This window comes from Copadichromis virginalis, linkage group LG6 (genome assembly GCF_057382275.1).
Source record: "Copadichromis virginalis isolate Kocher_CV1m ecotype Utaka linkage group LG6, C_Virginalis_male_GT1.1, whole genome shotgun sequence".
Taxonomy (NCBI): domain Eukaryota; kingdom Metazoa; phylum Chordata; class Actinopteri; order Cichliformes; family Cichlidae; genus Copadichromis; species Copadichromis virginalis.
Window position 1 is genome coordinate 35,332,205 of NC_140623.1, and position 20,838 is coordinate 35,353,042.

Below are 20,838 nucleotides of genomic sequence, written 5' to 3' on the forward strand. Positions count from 1 at the left end.
GACACCCTTCAACTACACCCCTTCCTCTCCTGATAATATCCTTGTTCTCTCATTGCCTTTAATTCCTCTTTTCATCAGCTACCCCTCCATGTACTGTAGAGGTGATGAAACTGGGGGAGAGCAATAAAGGGCATGTGTTTTATGAGCAAACATATCTTTTTATGTCTTTATATATCTATACAGCGGTGTCAAAGGTACATGAGATAGCATTTGGGTCATCTGCAAAGCATTCTCAGCCACCTTGGCTTTATTTTCTATAGGCCTACACTATATCAGCTAGAAATGTATGGAATGAGGAGCTATGCAGGTTAACCTTCTGCAAACAAAGTTAATTTTTCAGAATGAAACACAACCAGTCTGCTGACCCTTGTGTCAGTTGTCATGATTTCTCAAAATGACAAGGTGGATCTCGGGAATCTGAGAATTGAGAAAAAAATTCTGCGATTGTATGAGTAGCATGCGGAAGAAGCTGTGGAAGGAAGACTTGTTTGAAGTTGACGTTTGTATCAGCATAGCAAATTTTTTAACTGGCCGGCGATGCTTTACTCAAGTAGTAACTTCTGTAAATGAAGTTTTATAGTCTGTTAGAGAAGCAATGGCACAAACATCTGGCCCATAAATCTCAGGTGGTGCTGCAGAGTGCAGTCTGAGGAGCCAGTTCTATCTATCCCCTGATCAGCCATTAATCCAAATGTCTGCATTTCCACATGCATTTATATAATGTTTACAAGAAGTCTTTCTATTGTAGGCATTGCACTGTGAAGTGCTTCTGTACTGTCTAATACATGTGAAAATAACCTGAAAGCACAGTTCAATGCATTGCTTCTGCAGTGTGCATACAGCAAGTATATGAGTTTGTATATTTCCTATGTTTTTTTTTGAATATGTCTTGCCACTGCCTGTTGAGGAATGTCTCAGCTCATTGGCCCTTTCTGTAAAGAAATAATGGCTTTGAGGTGGACTCAACCAGCCTGCCTCCCTGCCAGCTAGCTGTACATGCATGTGTCCTGTTCTGCAGCTGTTTGTGAATAAATCCTTCTGTCACTAAATGCACACAGGCTTTCTTCACCTGTCCTGCTTATCAACTCTTTTTGAGAAGTAAAAGCTCATTTTGGTATTTTTCGAAGACATCTTTTACTAGATTTAAAGTAAAATACGATTGCTTATTTGGAGATTATTCTTGCTGAAATTTGGACTTGTTACTACTATTATCTCTCTGATGTGCTCAGTCTGCCTTGGATTATTTTATCTTGGTTACCTTTGGTTTTACGCAGCCTTTGTAAAAACAGTAAATTAATGTTTTGCACACTTGCCCACCAACACAACATGTTTACTTAAAGCTGATGACTTCATAGAAACAGTTCTTTTCCCCCTTTTGCCACCCTCCCTTTTTGCTCCTCTGCTTTGCTCTCCCTCTTTCCATCCTCAGGGTAGGTTGCTATAGTCCCCCTTATAAACATAGTAATCTATAGGAGCCCTAGACCCAGACAGATTTTTGGCATGGCTGTACAGGTAGCATTCCAGCACGGTTTGAGATCTTACGGCCCTAGCCTCGTTAAAAGCCTGATTTATGCTTTACAGCTGGGCACAAAGGAACCTACAGGTTGGCTACCTTAATTAATATCACGCTCACTACAGCTTGGACCTATGCAAGGATCTGACACACCTCCGGGGAGAATATGCAGAAAGATCCACGTGATGGTAGATGGTGTGAGTGTGCACGTAACTGAAAAGACAGCTGAAAAAACAAAAACAAATACAAAAAACTTGTACCTGTGTTAAGCATGCTTTTAAAAGCACATGCAGTGCAGCCAAACTGAAGCCATCACTGATATATATGCTAAATTGGTCTTCAATAGCAATATTGGTTATGGGTGTTGGCGTTCTGATCTGTAAGTCCCATTCTGTACTGTTTGGCCCATTATCTTCCATTCTTTGCTATAGTGGCTGATCAGACCACATGTCTTCAATTAGTAGGCAGGAATCTGGTACGGCGAGACTCGAAGATGAAGAATTGTGTGAAGCATGGCCTGCTATTGCCAAGCATATGGCCCATCCATCTTACAGACTGTTATCGATGGTAAACGTTACATGTACATGAACTGAATGCCTTAAACCTGCTCAGTCTTCTCTCCTCCAAGTTGTGTTGCTGAGAAAAAATATAATTTAGCATGAAGTGCAATCAAACTTCAAATCACTGATTTGGCAAATTATTTTAAGGCATTAGACCAAATAACAATGAATAAATAAAAAACAAATCAACAAATGTTATGTGACTTTTTGGCATTAACCTCTCGTAACACTTCATATTACAACTTGGTAATAACATGGTAATAACATGGTAACCATGTACAAATAAAGCTGCAATAACTACAGTGAGAGCAATCCTGCTGTAAAGGTCTAGAAAAGGAGCCCAAAAAGAAATATATATAGGTCACATTGGATCTCTGACCACTTCTTCGCTCTCTTATGTCTCTCCCTGCTTCTGTAGTAAGGGGCTGAATTTAGGGCTGAACAGGAGGCCATTTTGCAATTTTAATCAAGATTTGGAAAGCGCCTGGGCAGAGCAATGGCCCAACACAGTTTTCTCCTTGATGAATTAATAATGTAATGGGGAATGGAGGCTTGGAAGAATGGATGGTGGTTGGTTGGGGCACTGAGGTCTCACTGTTAGGGCCTGTGTCCTTATTATGGGATCAGAGAACTTCATGTCCTAAGCTTCAATTCCAGTGTGCTCTTCTTGGTAAATTAAGTGCTAAGATTAAAAAAGAAAATCACAGAATATAATGATCAAATAATTCTGTAACTTAAACTGTGTCTTTTTCCTAAGGAAAATCGATTTGTGAGCTAGATCTGACCCTGAGACACCCCTTGATCTAAAGAGTCTGGCTATTGATGCTTCCTTAACCACTCGACCACCGTGTGCACAGTCACACACACCAGATGGGACGCGTGTTAAACCCTCAGCCTCCACAGCTCCAGGCCACGGGACACTCCAACACACTGGCCCTCTTGTTTTAAAGTGCCATGTCCCTCCACAATGCCTTGAGGCTCCTATGCATAACGAGCTGCTATGCTTGGCCCAAGCTCACATGCCCTGGTCCTCTCACCCTGAGGTGGTAGGACAGGGTGAAAAATAACTGCATGTTTAAAACAGCCCTTGTTCACTGATATCCAAATGATGACCCATGCCTGAGAGCTTCTGGGGCTACTGTGAGCGTGTTTATGAACAAACAACTCAGGTCAACATCAGGCAAAACTTTGTGTTTTCTAAAAGCTGTCCACTTTTGCACAAGGCAAAGAAAATATAGTACTGGTATAGATTACCGTTGATCCAAGTGCATCTGAAGCCTAAAACCACCACAAAGACCATTAAACAAATGCACCTTCAGTGCTGATTTTTTTTTTTACAGAAGTATTAGTGCAAAGAGTTTATCCTTCTCATTTGTGTCAAGTAAAAGTAACAGAGAGTCAAAAAAATTTGCACACGCTGGCCGAACGGATACATTTTGAGATATACCTGGCACAAAATACATGCGAGAAGAAAATGAGAAGTATTTTGAGACACAGGTGTTTATAAGTGAAGAGTCCCTTGGGGTTTAAGAAAAGAAGGATTTAGAGAAAATTTTTTTGCTTGTGTGTGAGTTACAGTATCTGTGTGTGATATAGGCCAAAGGTAAAAGCTAATAGATGCATTGAAAGGGGCAAGGGAGAAGCTATGGGTGGGTTACAGAGTGTGTGTGATTGCGAGAGAAAGACCTGCTCTGACCTCTTTCAGTGCTGTCATCAGAGCGTGTTAAGAAAATAACGTGATGGAAAGAGGAGCATGCAGGCTGCATCAGGGACAAAAAGGGAATGACTTCAACCTTAGACAGGCTTAAGTGTTTACGCAGTCCAGACAGATACACTGTGTGTATGTGTGTTACAGTGTGTGAAGCTGTTTTTATCTGTTTGGATGTCCAGAGATGCACAGACTACAGGTCCGTGCCTGTAGATGAGAGAAAGTCTCTTTAACTTCTCTTCTTCTTAAACTTAGGCCAACTTCGTGTTTATTTTTCATCTGCTTTGTGTTTTACCCCGACTTTTAATTTATTATTTATGTTTGGCTGTTTGTGCAAGTCCATCTAGGAGTACATGGTAGTGAATGCAGATCTTGCCTCATACATCCACACATTTCACTTAACCTAGTCCCTATTCCAGAGGAATAGAGGCAAACGATAAAATACCATGAAATTCAACATGAGTGTTTATTGCAAGAGAGCATCCTGTTCTTAAAGCTACTATGGATTTCAGTATCTTTATAGGTAGATAGAGACTGCTTAACTGGCTTTAAACAATTTCTATTTCATAAACGATACAAGGATGTTGCAGCCTGGCTCATTCTGTGCTCTGCCCAGAAGCAAATGAAGCAAAAGCACATAAAGACACAAATATGAGGCTTTATTTAAAGTAAGACAGTTTTTCAGGTCTGCACTTTGTGTTTCCAAATTTTAAACTTGCAATATGCTGCCTTCTTATTGCTCAGAGTAGTCAATAGCTCTGTTTATCAGAGCTTTTCTGTAAGCTCTTTGGTAACGTGACTTCAGTATGCATACATTAGATCTTCAGAATTGCTTCCATGTGGCATTTGTGATGTTTTGTCCATCTTCCTACATGTCTGTGAAGACATGTAGTGGGGGGGAGGTCAGACACAGGGGCCTGTATGCTCCGGTGAAGCCGTATCGCGTCCTGGCAAATGGTATGCAGGCTCATAACGCGCTCCACTCATCCAATAGCCGGAGACGAAACAGTTTTGACAGTGTTGAATGCCCTGCCCCGGGGGCCTTATCATCCTTTGCTGCTTGCCTGCCTCCTTCCCCTGTTTCTCTTCTCCTGATGCTATCTATCTAGAGATTTATGCAGAAATGTGCAGCTAGTCGACCTCCCTGGTCCCCTTCCATCCTTTCTGCAGGGACGGCAGCCTGTCATAAGCTGAGCTATGCAGAGATAGTGAAGCTCAGGCTCTGGCCTCATGTTATACGAAGGCTATCTTGACATTGCACTTGAAACACACATGATGCTTGTAAGAAATGACAGAGATGCGCTCATGTGAATGTTGAAGGTTGTATAACCCAAAAATGTTCGTGTATTTACAATAATCTTTTGTATTCCACTGATTTCTAATATATTGTGTTATGCTCTTTGTTAGCCTATTTTATTCTGCTATCCTCCCCCTAAGCTGCAATTTATTGAGACATATCTTTTCTTTGACAGAACACTTTTCACATTTCCCCTCTGAAGTGCTCAGAGACTTCTCACCCATCTGGGATATTGCCCGAGTCCAAAAATACTCCTGCTTGATTAAGTCTTCTTATGTACCTGGATATGTGTGCTTAAACTGACACTTGGCAGTTTGCAGTTTCTTTGATTCCCGTCCTTTATTTAATACCTTCTCCACTGAGCATTGGCTTTTGTTGACGGTGGTTTGATCCTGTGAAACGGATCCCAACTCAATAAATAATCTCTGCGGATGCTTACATAAGCGACGGTCCATTTAATTAGACTGGTTAAGCTTAGAAGCCCAGAGGTCTTTTCACTGTACTATTAGAGCTAGGATGAGAAACAATAGTGCGCGGCCTCCCACTGTCACTGGTAAGCAGAGAGCAAATAATGATCTGCATCAGAGACACGGCTGGCCCTGCCTATTATAAGGTCTGCCGGACCCGAGCCGCACCCAAACACGAAGCTGTCCAGCTGCGCTTAGTCGGAGTGGATGAATGGATGGAGAGAATGATAGATGGAGTGAAAGAGAGATGGATGAACGGGTAGATGGATGGTCAGTTCAAACACAGTTCAACTGAGAAAAGATCAAAAAGACTAAGGTTATGCCGGGAAACAGACACCGTAGAGTGATGCAAATTTAAAATTATTCTGGCAAGTGTGTTGAATGCAAATACACAGACATGAATGCATGGATACTACAGGAAACAGTCATGTAGTCATTCTAACAGTGAGTGTGCGTGCTGATTACAAAAAGAAAGTACGAAATTATACGAGAACACACATTTGTCTACTGTGTATGGCGCATTCATTCATTGGCCTCTGTGTGGGTGCCATCTGTGGTTTCTTAGTGGCTCAGAAAAAACTCCCGAGCTCAACTGTTGCTCTTATCACCTTTCATGAGAAGGAGAAAGGAAAGGTAAGAAGTGTAAAAGTCTGATTGGGAACAAAGCTACAGCCAGCAGCTTACTTTATACTGGCACAGGCCTTCAAAGACCACCATGCATCTTTATCTGGAGATCTGCACCCCCTCCCCTGTCTTGCTCATGCCAGCTGCTTTTCTTCTCCTAGTCTACCTCTGTCTTTCCCCGTTCCTTTCTGTTTTAGCTCTCCATTCTCCCCCCCCCCCCCCTCATTGTGTGTCTCCTTTTCACTTTCCCTACATTTGTGCCTTATGTAGTGAGTAGTGGTCAGCTTCCCCATACTGTATAATGTGTGACTCCAACACCAGTCAGTGTTGGCTGGTTTTCTGTTTAGTAAACTGTATTTCCTGCATCCGGCTTTGTCTCAGGAACAAGTGTTTGTCAAACAAGCCTTTTGTCTGTGGCCAGTGGCTTAGCGCACCATAACGAGCCTGGCTGGTACAAAGAGCTGGGTGTATGTGGCTGTGGCAGAGAAACACAGACAAACAGATCGAGACGTAGAAGTAAGAAAGAAGGTCAAGGCCAGTCCATTTGCTCTATCAGGTTTCAGACACACACACAAAGAAAAAAAAGCAGAGACAGAGAAAAAACGTTAAGGTGATAACATGTATGAGGCTTATGACAGATCCTTCTCTTAGTCTCTAAAGCTGCTAATGAAAAATTACAGTTCTGTTGTTAACTGAGCTGAAAGTCATGTAAACCAAGAAGGCCCCTATTGTGAGCTTCTGTTACTCCCCCATCTTTTTCCTCAACCTCTCCTTTCCTGCTTCACCCTTCACCCCTGTCCAGTCCCTGACTGTGAATACCCTAATGACATAAACAGAGTGGTAATCACATTAACAGGAGTTACGGCCGAGGCACTCTTAAGAGGCACTGTATTGACAACCCTCTGTCTTCCCGAGGCACTCACTCCAACACCTATAAACACTTATGAATATTGGCAAAGACCTTCTATTAGCATAATCACTTTTCAGGTGTGTGTGAGTGCTCTCTCGAGCCATAGCGACTGATAACTTTGAGAAATGGCAGTGACACACTGTGTCCCTCGTGTCTTCTGTCTCTGTGGCTTCCTCCTCCTTTGGAAGCCAAGCAAGCTAATCCTGTTAGCCCATTCCTCCATTAGCTAAATGACCAATATCAGTGAAAGCTGCATGGTGACACCAGGACAGGCTCAGCCCACTATCGCAACTGGTCAAGGACAAAAATAAAAATAAAAATGGAGGGCATGGTAAGTCTGCTAACTTTTTATTGTATGGCTAAATAGTTGTAAACAATACATCTGTGAGTGGTGGGTGAGGAAGAGAAAGCTGTTGACATTTTTGTGTCAGTGCATCTTTAACTTGCCAGCACTTGGTCAATGGGTTGTCTTTGTGTCTGTTACTTGATTTTGTTGTGGTTTTGCCAGTGTTTGGGCTTATGGGACAACGTGGAACAGGGTGGTATAGCTACTCTTTGTGTAAGTACATGTTGTTGAGAGAGTGCAAGTAAGACTAATTATGGGAAATGGGCCATTAACGATAGAGGAATATGCACAAGCAATGTGTTCCTCAGTTGCCTAGAATTTCAGGATTCTGTATGACTTTGGTCAAAATTGTTGGCTACGATGTTTTGTGAGTGTTGCTGCGAGGCTACCTTATCTTCTCTTTGACTTATCATAATTTCTCTTCTGTCCTTGCAACAGGCCTACCCCTAGATCAAATCATTTCTCTCTGATATCAGTGCAATGTCCATTAATATCACAATAATAGCCTCCCGCTGCTTTGTGTTGCAATGCTTCGAAAGGCTTTGAAGGAATTGTTAACCTCCCATTTCATTCCTTTGACTGTGTATCTTCTACTTTCTATTTTTCTTTTCTCTGTCATCCTTCTAACTTTTTGCTCCCAAACCACCTGCCCTTTCTCACTTCTTCTATATTCTTTCTGTCTCCTCTTTCCTTCACAGTCTCTTCTTTCAGCCTCTGCCATGAAATGGCAGCTAAGGGGTTGTCAGTGTGGTTTCTCCTCTCTGCTGATCCTATTTCAAAGGGACGTGTAGATTCAGCATTAGCTCCAGCTCTCTTGCTCTTCTGCTCTCCAGCCCTAACTCATCACAGACTTAAAGTTACTAGAAGAAGAGAAACGGACTGAGAAAGCGAGGGAGAGCTTTCCTTTATTCTATTAGAGGACAGACTCATTTATAAGATCATCCTTCCTCCCTCGCACAGTTTCGTGCTTCTCCATACAAGCAGAAAAAGGAAAAAAAAAAACCCTTCAAGGCCATCAAACGCCTCGTCAGAATGTCTTTTATCCTTTTGAAAAGCTGTCCTTCCATCCCTTTGAGGACAGCTATTAAGGACAATAGTGGGCTTATTTAGATATCTCCTCTGCCATTGTTGTAAATCTGGGCATGTGTTGGTCTGGCTTGTTGATGCCCATCAATGTGTCCACTGCTCGGATGGGAATAACAATTATCATCACTGCTTGTGGCATGAACACAGTTTGTCAAATGTCTATAGATGGAGTAGTGATTGCATAGCACAAGACATGCTGGTTTTGATGCATAAGAAAATGAATTGAGTACTGGCTTTGAAGTGCATTCTTGTGGCTCTTGTGTCCTTCAGAAATATGGTGGGTTGTCATTAGGAATGTCTCCTTCACGCCACACTTCTCTCCTTTGCTCCCTTCCTTCCCCCTGCCTCCTTCCATGATCCTTTAGTGCTCACTTTCCTCTAAAAACATGGACGTCTCACATTCCAGCCAGCCCCTCCTTTTTTCTTGTCCTTCACAATAACAAAAAAAATTAATCTATTTTCCCCCCTCATGCATATATACTGTGTGCTCGCACATTAAGACGGGGATGAGGAAGCGTGTAGACTGAATCAAAGCAAAGTGAACGGGAGAGGCCAGGTTATTGCAACTGTTTTACAAGTGACACGGGGCTTTCTACTTAAAGCCATAAAAACACACACATAATAAGGAAACATACATATAGCAGTTAATGTAATGGGCACATTTTATTTGTGCTTATGAGAGAGGGAGAAAAAAATGTGTATGGGCAAATGGCTTTTTTATGATGGAAAAATTCCATAGTGGGTCAAAGCCCCTTGCAGGTGGCAGCAATTAACTGTAATTTTTGCAGATTGTAATGATCCATAATTTACCAGTATACCCCCTTCCAACTCTTTTCAGTCAAGAGAAAAAGGTTTGTGTGGAGGTTTGATTGGGTGCACATTTTAGCTGTGTCCTGGTCTTTAAGTGAGATTGTTCGGAGGGGGCCACATTGACTCTGGACACATAAGATAGAGAAACAAACCAAAAAACACCAATCCGTTCCCTATGTTGCTCATCCACCACATCCCTCCTCTTTCTTTTAGACTGTCACTATATTTTTCTGGCCCCTCTCACCCTTTTTCTTCAACAGTAGAAGGCTTAAAACATGCAAAACTGTCCATCCACCATCTTAGGGATCACCCATAGTTTCAATCAGGCACACATAGCCTATCATCCTCTCTCCCGCTCCCTTGTTTTCCCTCTTCAAACACAGTATGGCCATGGTTTGGGTTCAGCATTGGCAAATGACTTCAGAAAAATGCCCTCAAGTGAAAGAAGAAAAAAGGGAAGAAATGATAAGAAACCCCAAAGATGAAAGAGGGAGCACATTTGCAAGTGGCGGATGCTTCTTATTTTGCATATCTCTCACTTCTTCTTTCTCCTTCTTCTCCTTTTCTATTCACCTGAGAGGATTTAAATAAATCCATAAAGCATGAAATATCAGAAATAGAAAAGTAATGCATGAAATGCATTTTCATTGGAGCCTCCCCACCCACACACAAACACACATACCCAATTTTCCTCTTCGCTTCTTTTTTTCCTGTGAATGTGTGTTTTTTGTGATAAACGCTGGTACAATTTATTAACATGTGACCTCTTATTTGTATTCAGTGTTAATATGCAGCATCAGATACATGTCCCACTTTAGCCCTGCTAATTCTGTAAACAAGGCTTTGGAGGGGAGATGAGTGTTTTTAACGAGATTAGGCGTGCATTGTCAGGCAAATCTCAGGTCAGTGTGCAAGTGCTATTGAAAGTCAATTATTGTTTTAAATATTCCTATGCCCTCTTCCCGTGTAATTTGTGTGTTTGTTGCCTGTCTCTTGTAATTGTGTTTTATCTTTTGTTCTGTTAAGTGTTAAATCTAAATTCACACACACACCTACACACACACACACACACACACACACACACACACACACACACACACACAGTTTTCACATTTTATAGCTGTGATATTGAGCAATAACAATTTTACTAAGACGAATAATTTGCTCTGTTTAAATAGAGTGCAATTGTAAAATTTTTTTTTAAAAATGTTATTCAATACCTTCATCTAATCATAATAGTTCTGGTCAGAAGTGATCGCAGATATTTTATAGGCTGTTGTCAAATTAGTCTATATTCTCTTGGTTTTTGATAATTACTTTACCTATTTTAAAACCCTACTTGCATTATTTAAGCATCATGTTTCCTTTTATAATAATATATGGTGTTAATAAAATTACTAATGTTCTTTTTATAGTTTGAATCTCCCAGTTTACATTTATTTTCTCTCTGTGTGTTTCTTTTTGTCAGATAAAGATGAGCCCAGCAGTTACACCTGCACCACATGCAAACAGCCTTTCACCAGTGCCTGGTTCCTGCTCCAGCATGCCCAGAACACCCATGGCTTCCGTATCTATCTGGAGAGCGAGCCCGGCAGCCCCCTCACCCCTCGTGTGGCTGCAGCTCCCGGAATGGGGGGTGACTGTAATTCCTCCCAGCCCCCTCTTCATGCTGTACACTTGGCTGATGGCAGCCCTTACAGCCTCCTGAGAATGCCGGGTTCTGGGTCTGGTCGGGATTCAGCGTCCACGCCTCGTGAGGGCCGCTATCCCCGAACGCCACCGTTATTCAGCCCACCACCGCGCCATCACCTCAGCCCTGATGACTTAGCCTTGGCAACACACCATCCCAGTGCTTTTGACCGGGTGATGAGGCTGAACTCTGTGCCATTAGAAGCCCCTCAGACCATGGACTTTTCTAGACGTCTACGTGAGCTGGCCGGAAATGCCACAGGAGGTTCTCCGCCTCTTTCCCCTAACAGACCCAACCCTATGCAACGGCTGCTGCAGCCTTTCCAGCCAGGTTCTAAGCCTCCATTTTCAGCAACACCTCCCCTCTCCACCTCTCAGTCACCTTCTGGCTCACGTTCCACACCTAATCCTGTAACAAATGCAGTCCAATCGACCACCCCTCTCAAAGCAAAATCTTGTGAGTTCTGCGGGAAGACCTTCAAATTCCAGAGCAACCTTATTGTTCACCGGCGTAGCCATACAGGGGAAAAGCCATTTAAGTGTCACCTCTGTAACCATGCCTGCACACAGGCTAGCAAACTAAAACGTCACATGAAGACACATTGTCAGAGTAAGTCTTCACTGCTTAATGCCAAGTCAGATGATGGTCTTTCAACTGCTAGCTCACCTGAACCTGGTACGAGTGAGCTGATGGGCAGTGCCACAGATGCACTCAAGTCAGTGGTGGCAAAGTTCAAAAGTGAGAACAATGGCCTTCTGCCTGAAAATGGAGAGGAGGAGGAGGAAGAGGAAGATGATGAGGAAGAGGAAGAAGAAGAAGAAGAAGAGGAGGAGGAGGAAGAAGAGGAGGAGGGGGAGGAGGAGGAAATTGAGAGAAAGCCTGGAGTAGAAGAAGAGGGAAGGAATGACTACCGATTTAGCTTGAGGCTTGAAGGGGCTCGCCATCACCAGAACAGCGAGGCTCTGCACCCACATCGCCGGAGCTTATCCAGGGAGCCTATTGATGAAAACTCAGCCATGGAGTCAGACCGGGCAGATGATGGAACCACTACTACTATCAATGGCTTGAGACCTCTATCTAATGACAACCTGTCCAGGAAGCTGTTGGGTGGAGGGGTCAGTCCTGGTTCCCTCAGTCCCCTGTCCAAGCGCATCAAGGTAGAGAAAGACCTTGACCCTCCCACTCCCACAATCCCAAACACAGAGAACGTCTACTCTCAGTGGCTTGCTGGCTACGCTGCCTCCCGGCAACTCAAGGACCCCTTCATCAGCTTCACAGGTGGGGACTCCAGACAATCACCCTTTGCCTCTTCATCTGAGCACTCTTCAGAAAACGGCAGCTTGCGCTTCTCTACTCCACCCGGTGAACTCGATGGGGAACGTGCCGCATCAGTACGGAGCGGCACCGGCAGCGGGGCCAGCACTCCCCACGGTGTCAGCGGCAATGGCAGGCCGAGCTCGAAGGATGGTCGCCGCAGTGACACCTGTGAATATTGTGGCAAGGTGTTTAAGAACTGCAGCAACTTGACTGTGCACCGACGCAGTCATACTGGAGAGCGGCCCTACAAATGCGAGCTGTGCAGCTATGCATGCGCTCAGAGCTCAAAGCTCACCCGTCACATGAAGACCCATGGACAGATGGGCAAGGACGTGTACAAATGTGAAATCTGCCACATGCCTTTTAGTGTATACAGCACTCTGGAGAAACACATGAAAAAGTGGCACAGCGACCGCCCTCTGGCTAATGACATTAAGACTGAGTAGGCAAAGAGCAGCATGCTGGTTGCTCTCTCTCAGCTCCTCTGGCTAAAAAGCAACCCTGGCTAACTAGCCAATAAGTAAGGGGAAAGGACAACAGGGTTAGACACCAGTACACAGTACAGCCCTGTTTTCATCCCGACTGGAAGAAGCTAGATGCATGATCCATTACCGGGGCAATACTATTGCATCACACTTAAAACTTTTTGAGCCTTTCTATTGTGCAATAATTTACACGTTTTGTATTTTTTGTAACTGGACAGCATGCTCTGTGTGTTTTGGCTACCTAGAGAGAAAATTGTCCTCAGCTGGTGGGTTTGGTTGTACATGTGTTGCTGTTTATACTTTTGATTTCTTCAACATAAAAAAAAGACTTATTAAAACCCATGCTGCATACAGTACATACTGTTTTACATATCATGTACAGTTTTGAGTTCAAACATAGTGGGCAGTGTCATATAATCAAAACATCAAGACAAGCAGGGTCACACTTAAAAACTGATCTTTGTGAAAGATTTTCCATGCAACATTTAGATATGATAAATATATATAGAGAGAATTAGGCCGCCTATGAAATGCTAGGCACTGGCGCCATTAAATATTTCTTTTACAAACAGCAGTGAAATTAACAATATGGTGTGAAATGACAACAACGAGTGCCTTGGATATTTTACCTGCATTAGTTAATCCTCCTTTTTGCTATAAGCTCGGAGTTTCAGCTATAAAAGATTACACAACATTTTGTGCACATATGAAATAAGCAGGTCCTTGCATCAAGCACCTGTACGACCCTTGTGTTTTTTTTGACTTAGTGGAGCATAGAGAACCAGCTAAAACAAAAAGAAAAAAAGAAAAAAAACATTACGTGTATCTCTGGTGAATCATTTATCTGCTTGCCTCCTGTAGATTTTTTTTTCGAGATTACAGTTCTGTTTACGGGCATGTTACATGCTTGAGTTTGGTGTAGAGTTTTGGTATAGGTGAATATGTTTTTTGGTACCGTACTGAGGGGGTACTCTGGCGAGTTGTTTTACCAACATAAAGCTCTTAATTTTTCAGAGTTTATTTTCTTTGATAATTAAACAATTTGCAGGTGTTTTTTGCAAGTAACACAGAGTAATGTTTCTTTGGTGTCCGCCAACAGCCACTTGAAGACCCCAGTGTGGGATTTAGTTGTTGTAAGCCAGACAGATTTTTTCAGGTGAGGGTTGGGTGGGTGTAAGAGCATAAGGGTGGATGATGTTCAGGGTAGTAAGTGGGGAGTGGGTTTACCAGGTGTCTCTACAATTCAAAAATCTATGTCGCTGTAGTGTTATTTCCCATCACCGCATTAGATCTTAGAAACTGTTTCGCGATCCAAATTTTTTTTAACAACTCACACTGAAATCCAAAATGTGATTCTAAATCAAAGGACAAGAATATTGAAAAAAATCAGCAAATTTTCCCTCGCAGACAAGGTTTTAAGTTTTCACATTTAGTTTTCTTTTCATTTGTCTAGACCTACGCGTGGTAGCCATGTGTTTTTTGTTTTTTTTTTAATTTTTAGTCTTCACTCCCTGTCATTGTTGATGATATAGCACTTGTCACTCTGCCTTGGATTCTGTATCTGTCTCTCTAATCGGAGGTACAGTCGGTTGAGTATAAAATGAGTACCGGATTTCAGGTCTGGTACTGCCTACGTGCACTGTTCAATTTTCCCAGTTTACAGTCGGACGCTCAAGGGAAAACTAGCTCTTATGCTGACAGATTAGTGTGGTGTCATTGCTTTGCATTAAAAGAAAAAAAGAAGAAAAAAAAGAAGAAAAAGAACGTTGAACTAGAAACTGTTGCCAGCCATGTCTCCTTCTGAGAACTAAACATTGGTTTGGATCTTGGAAGTAATAATGCAGGAACTGCCATAGAAACATCCTGCTTCATACTACAAACTATAGAAATATACTGCTCAGTACAGAAAAATAAAAATTCTACAAATTTGATTTAAACAGATAAGTAAAATGTGCTGTTGATTTTTTAAAAAAAAAAAAAAAGTAAAACATCAATATCTTTAGGGGAGAACCTTATTTAAATTTTGTTTGTTTACTGTTGTTTCTCTTTTCTGTCCTGGAGACACCAGGACTTGATCACTATGTAATGAACTGTAATGTCTCTCATGTTTTTTGCCTTTACTATACACAAGTCTTCAGGTTGAACAAAAATTTGCATTGGGGAGAGATTTATGATATATAAATATATAGAGAGAACTTAAAATACTTAGGAAATTGCACACTCATGTAAGTTCCTATGTTCAAAACACATTTATGGTCTACTTTTTTTCCTGTATTTAGAATGGTATTTGAAATTAATGTTCACTTAGTGTAGGCACTTATAGTATTTATGTTGGAGCCTGTATTTTTAACTGTTTTGCCTGTACTCTTTAAAGGTTTCAATGTACCCTTTTTCTGTAGTGAAAAAAAAAATCCCAACAAGCTGCCACCGTATATTTTCTTAATTTGGCAGGATAATATAGTGTGAATAATTTGTATGCTTGAAAATAAGTATTTCTGAAAAATAAAATGTTGTGGTGTTCCCCAAGGGTGAGAGGTCATATGATGGCCTTTTCAGGCAGTCCCGCTGGAGTGACCACAATGAGGTAAAAACAGGTGGTTGTACATATCTTTTTAGTTTGTTTTATATATTTTTCTCTCCTGCCATTTTATATGCAGTAATACAAGCTATTGTTGGGTTTTCTTGGTAGAAAAGTTTTTACTGTCTTTGATCATGTACCACCTAAAAACATTCCAGCTGTTTTGCTTTTTTTTAAGGACATTTTGTCATATGCAATCAATTCAACATTAATCTGAAAGATTTTTTTTTATTTTTTTTGCTACAGATTGTTTTTTTTTCATTGCCAAAAGATCCACGGTGCTTTATAATTTAAATATGGTACATCTCATATGCAAGGCATATTCTAAATAACTGAACTCATGCGAAGAAAAGTTTGGTACATGTTATCCATGCTGACGGTACTAAGGTACATATAGGTTTTCAACCTTATTTCATCCTGTGTATTTACTCTCAAGCTGTTTGTTCTAACCTGAACTTGAAGTTGACCTTTGGCATTGGTTGACATTATTTATTATGACTACAAACACGCATGTTCCATTCAGAACACAGTCACTGCAAAACAAATCTGTTCAGTTTTCTCTCTCCTGATGAAGTGTGATGGCTTAATTTCTATGATGACCAAAGGTCATTGACCAACATTTACAAGTTCTTGCTTGAATTAAAGAATTTATTGTTGTTGTTTTTTTTTTCAGTTATGGAGATGCCACTCTATTTTCAGCCGTTGTCTGCATTATTCTCTTCACTCAGCCATTTTGTCTTGAAAAATAATAAAAAGTATTACATACATATTTGAATTTGGTGCTTTTATTAATTTTTTTTGTCATAGTATGCACAGTCACAATACTGTATAAGACAATTAATAGTGTTACATAAACATTTTAATACATTCCACAGATATGTTTGCATGGGTCAGCTTGGATCACATGTCATCAGGGTGGAAGTTTACAATCATATCTGTGGGCAGTGGCCTTGTTAGGTCAGCTAAAGATCTGTGTTATATCTCCAGCAAACTTCTATTCACCCTACCCCCCTAGTTTCCCCACCCACACCTCTAGCAATAGCTTTCTTTCTGTCTCTTTTTGCCCTTCTTGCCTTTGGTCTTCACTTTTATCGTCCTTTATCTGACTTTATATATGTGCCTGTGTCCAAATCTCTTTTTTCTTTTTCAGACCACTCCTTTCCCTGTTTCCTCCTAACCCTGCTGAAGCACTGGAGGGCAATGTGACAGACTAATCGCTTTCCTTGTCCGAGCCTGGTGCTGTTTGCCTAGCAGGGCCAGATTAAAGTTCACAGATAGAGAGAGGTTCCTGCTTAGGCCAGGTGTTGACAGTTGAGATAAAGCAGAGTTGCAAGGAAGTGAGGCTGGTTGGGTGGGTGTTGGGAGAGAGGAACCCTGTGTGTGTTCTTGCACATATACACACTTCTAATCTTTAGCAGGGGGGTTACTCCCGCCCACTAATCTAAGATCACCCAAGTTCAATGTCAGGAGTACAACAATGCTTTGGTCCACAAATCCTGCCACCAATCAACCCATGCATAGCAGACATACTTTTCCCATAGCAGACTCTTGGCCCTTGCCTGCAATTCCCTGCCTTCCTCCTCCTCCTCCTCCTCCATACATAAACATATATCCTTAACTCCTAAATTTAACAGTCGCTGCACTCTGACTGCAAAGTTTTTTGTCTTGTTTTTTGTGAGTTTTACATGTTAAAAAATGCTTATAATCTTAGACTAGTTTTGTTCATGAAATATGGGAAAATAATGTCAGAGAAAATAAAGAATATATTATACTAATCTTACAAGAATTCTCAGTTGGAGGGCAAGAAATGTATTCGTTTATTATGTTAATTAAAAGACTTCACAAAAAGTGCCGTGAAGATGAAGATTACTACCTTCCTCTTTTACTTTTCCTATAATTTATCTTTCTCATTCGCACGTGTTTGATGCTGTAAAGGCCTCCCAGCATAGCTCTGGAGAGCGCGTCCAGCAAATAGCAGGGACGCTAAATCAACTCTGTAATCCTCCCAATATGCTGCTTCTCCCTGCCCAGTGCTCCCTCTCTGTCTGTTCCTCTACCTTGCTCCTTTTCTTTATTGCTTCTTTTTCCTTCTTGTGTCAGCTGTCACTGGATTGTGCTTATTTATCTCTCCCAACCCCCCGTTATTCATTCCCTATATTATATAGATTCTCTCATGCTTTATTTTTGTTCTTGCCTCTGATTCAGCCTAATTTTTTCTTGGGTCTGAGCCTAACTCACGAGTGTCAGTAGAAAAGGCTGAAGAGCAGAGATGGCGAAGCAGACTGCAGCTGTGCTGGGGTGCAGCGAAGAGGGGCCTCGTCCGGACTCCTTGGAACAATATAAAAGCACTAATCACCCAGGACAGCTGACACCCAGTGCCTCACACATATACACACCGTTTCATAGACACACTCACACATGCACAAAGATCTGAGGATTGCCATTATAGGGTGGAAGGAGAGAGCTCTGCCCAGACAAGACTTGCAGGTCTGGCCTGGCTGGAAAACAAAGCCTGTGTTTTGTCTATGGGCAGCAATGCTTCAGGGCTGAAAGTGATTTCTCATAAACACGGACATATGTATGTACAGTGTGACTATGCACGCAGATGCTTATATCTGCTACACAGCAGTCACGTATAGAACACACGCATGAAAATTTAAAAGGCAGTTAAGTACAGAGGGGTATAAAGGAAAATTTACCCCCATGCATGTTTGTACGCAGACAGACAATCAAACACACATGCTTACTCGGGAACACAAACCACATAATGGATTGGGTGCTTGCACGCTCACAAACACACACACAGACACACACACGTGCGCACACAAAAGTGTCTTCGGGAATGTGACCTTTTCCCAAAAGCCTCCCTTTCCTGCCTCAGCTCCCCTCCCCCTCTGGCTGTGTGAAGACTGAAGGGGTCAAGGGTCAGGTTTTGGGGGGCTGGAGATTAGGTTTCACATGACTGAGCACCTTTGTTGGGGCAGGCCGGCAGAAAGGAAACGTCCAGGAGGGTAGCTGTGTCTGTCTGAGGAGAGCGAGAGATAGAGTGAGGGGGGGAAGGGAGAAAAGAGGGACAGACGGATGGATGTGTGGATGAAGTTGAAGTTTGGTCAGCGACGGCTGAAGTCAAAATGCAAGACTGAAGAGGAAGTTTTTGAGAAGGGCACAGGAGAGGAACAAGAGATGAGAATGAGAAAATGTGAGAACATAAAAGAAAAACCAGAAAAACCTAACCCACATTCCTCACTCGATAGCTCTGCTTGCCTTTCTCCGTGCACTTCTCCCTCTCCTCCCTCTGTCTCCTTCTTGCTATGACCATGTGGCCTCTGTGTCGGGCTGCGGCCAGCCAGTGTCCTCAATGCCTGCTGGCTTTGCCGATCTCTCCATGACCACACAGCGAGAAGAAAGCCCCAGCCAAAATAGTAAACTGGATCACAGCAGAATCAACCCCCTCCTTTGCCTTCTCCTCCTCCTCTTTCTCCTTCGCAACATCTGAGTTGTAGTCTGCCCGCTAGACAATATATGGCGTAACTGGCAGTGAAAATCTTGGCGGAGACCTGGATTACCTCGTTTGTGAAGTATTGCTTTAAATGTCTCTGTGTGTAATTTTTTTTTCCTTTTTCCTACTTCTCAGACCTAGAGAGAAATATTTTAACGACGTGCAACATTTTCAACTAAATGACTCACAGAGGTGGGACTGGTACTGCTGATGGCTTCCAGATAAGGTGAAAACTTTGACCTCACAGCGAAAAAAAAAAAAGGACAGGGGGTGAAGCAAAGAATTTCTTGAATACAGCACTGGCCATAATTGGGTGGCCTCTTTTGGTTTCTTGGTGCACAATCAAATATGGGTCTTAGGATAGATGTTGTAATTCTGCATATTAATTATATCCCAATGCCGTATGTGTCTGTACTGCTTTACAGGGAGGCACTATATATGTAAGAGTCACTGCTATTGCATTGTATCAGTATGTGGTTGTTCTACCTTTCTTTGAAGACTACACGATTGGCTCATTCCAAAGCTAGTGTGGTCAGACTGGAAGAGAGATTGTGGACGATGGAGCAGAAAAGGGCAGTAGATCTGAGACACTGACTGATCTGACCTTGGACCTCTGTAAATTGAGCTTAGAGTGACACAATGTTTAACGGTTAAACACCTGCATCTTTGCTGTCGTGGCCAAATAAAATGTGTTTATATGTGTACTTGTGTGTGTTACGTGTATTACACTGGGGTGGTGTGCATGATATATATGTCCAGTTTAGTGCATGCTTATATTTTCATATTTGTGTTTAGGTGCTTGTGTGCTCTCCAGGTGCAACAGTACTGGCAGAATTTATATGGCCAGTAAAACAGGGTCATGCTATCCATACCCTCTTGCCTTGTGTGTGCTTTTCATTTCACCTGCATGTGTGTCTGCATGTGTGCGCTGTATGCTGTGTGTGCAACTGGAGACAGCAGGGCGCCTGTTTACTGTCCTGTGAATAAAGAGCCAAAGTTCATCCTGCTGGCCTCTTCATGTCCCTATATTGCATATTTCAGTGCCTGTTAAAGCTGGACAGTAATTTATAGCTGCTAAACTATGTTACCCATCGAAGCAAATCTCCGAGTTATTAATTCTGACTTATATTTAACTACCAAGATAATCTTTACATTGTATTTTTAAATGTGAAATGAGAACACTGAAATCATGGTCATACATGTCCAGTAAATATAAGGTTACAGCCAGATGACTGTACAGAAGCATGTTTTATGAAATAAAATAAACCAGTATTTGCCAAAATGACATTCCCAGCAGTTTGGCATAAACAAATAGACAAAACATATGATTGCAATATAATTGCAAAAATCACACATTTTTGGTAGATAATGTAAAAATTCTCAATAGGTGTAAGTTAAGGTTGTGAAGAAAGAAGATGAAGTTGTGACCTTAGTAGCCCGATACTACGAAGTATTACATGTACATTGATTAACATCTCTTTGCTTTTATCTGCTGACAAAGGTCAGGTAGCCAATAAATGAAGAAGCATAGCGCTTGCTTGTCTGCGATTTTGGTTGGGTGACAATCATGGTGATAGTGTAGGGCCAAGTGAGACACATAGGCCTAGAGATGGTCCACAACCATCTGGAAATCACTGGCCATGATGGAAAAATCTATATCCCCTAACTGGAGGGCAAGTATCTGGTGGAGATTGATTGCAGTTGCTGGGAAATCAAGTATTAATACTCCAGTCATATGGGCCTAGAGACCAGTCAGTGAGCCTCTGGCAACAATTAGTTGTTAAAGAAAAATTTAGATTCCCTGAAGTTTTGAAAAACTTCCTCGTGATTTCTTTTGGTTGCTAAGAGTGTGTCATGGTCACCTATAGACTGAATTATGATGGTGAATCTAAGAAAGGTGTGACAGAAATTGGATATGGAAACCTTCCCTTCAAAGCAACAGTTGCAG

At 42.0% G+C, this 20,838-nt stretch overlaps 1 protein-coding gene across 1 annotated transcript in view; it reads left to right on the forward strand.

The window, feature by feature from the left end:
- The window catches only part of LOC146708334 (BCL11 transcription factor A-like), a 32,963-nt gene extending 16,805 nt beyond the window's left edge, over positions 1–16,158 (forward strand). The window contains exon 3 of the mRNA XM_085460171.1: positions 10,790–16,158. Within this exon, the coding sequence (XP_085316297.1) occupies positions 10,790–12,774 (1,985 nt within the window). The 3' untranslated portion in view covers positions 12,775–16,158. The remainder of the gene's footprint in view (positions 1–10,789) is intronic.
- Positions 16,159–20,838: the final 4,680 nt, after the last annotated feature.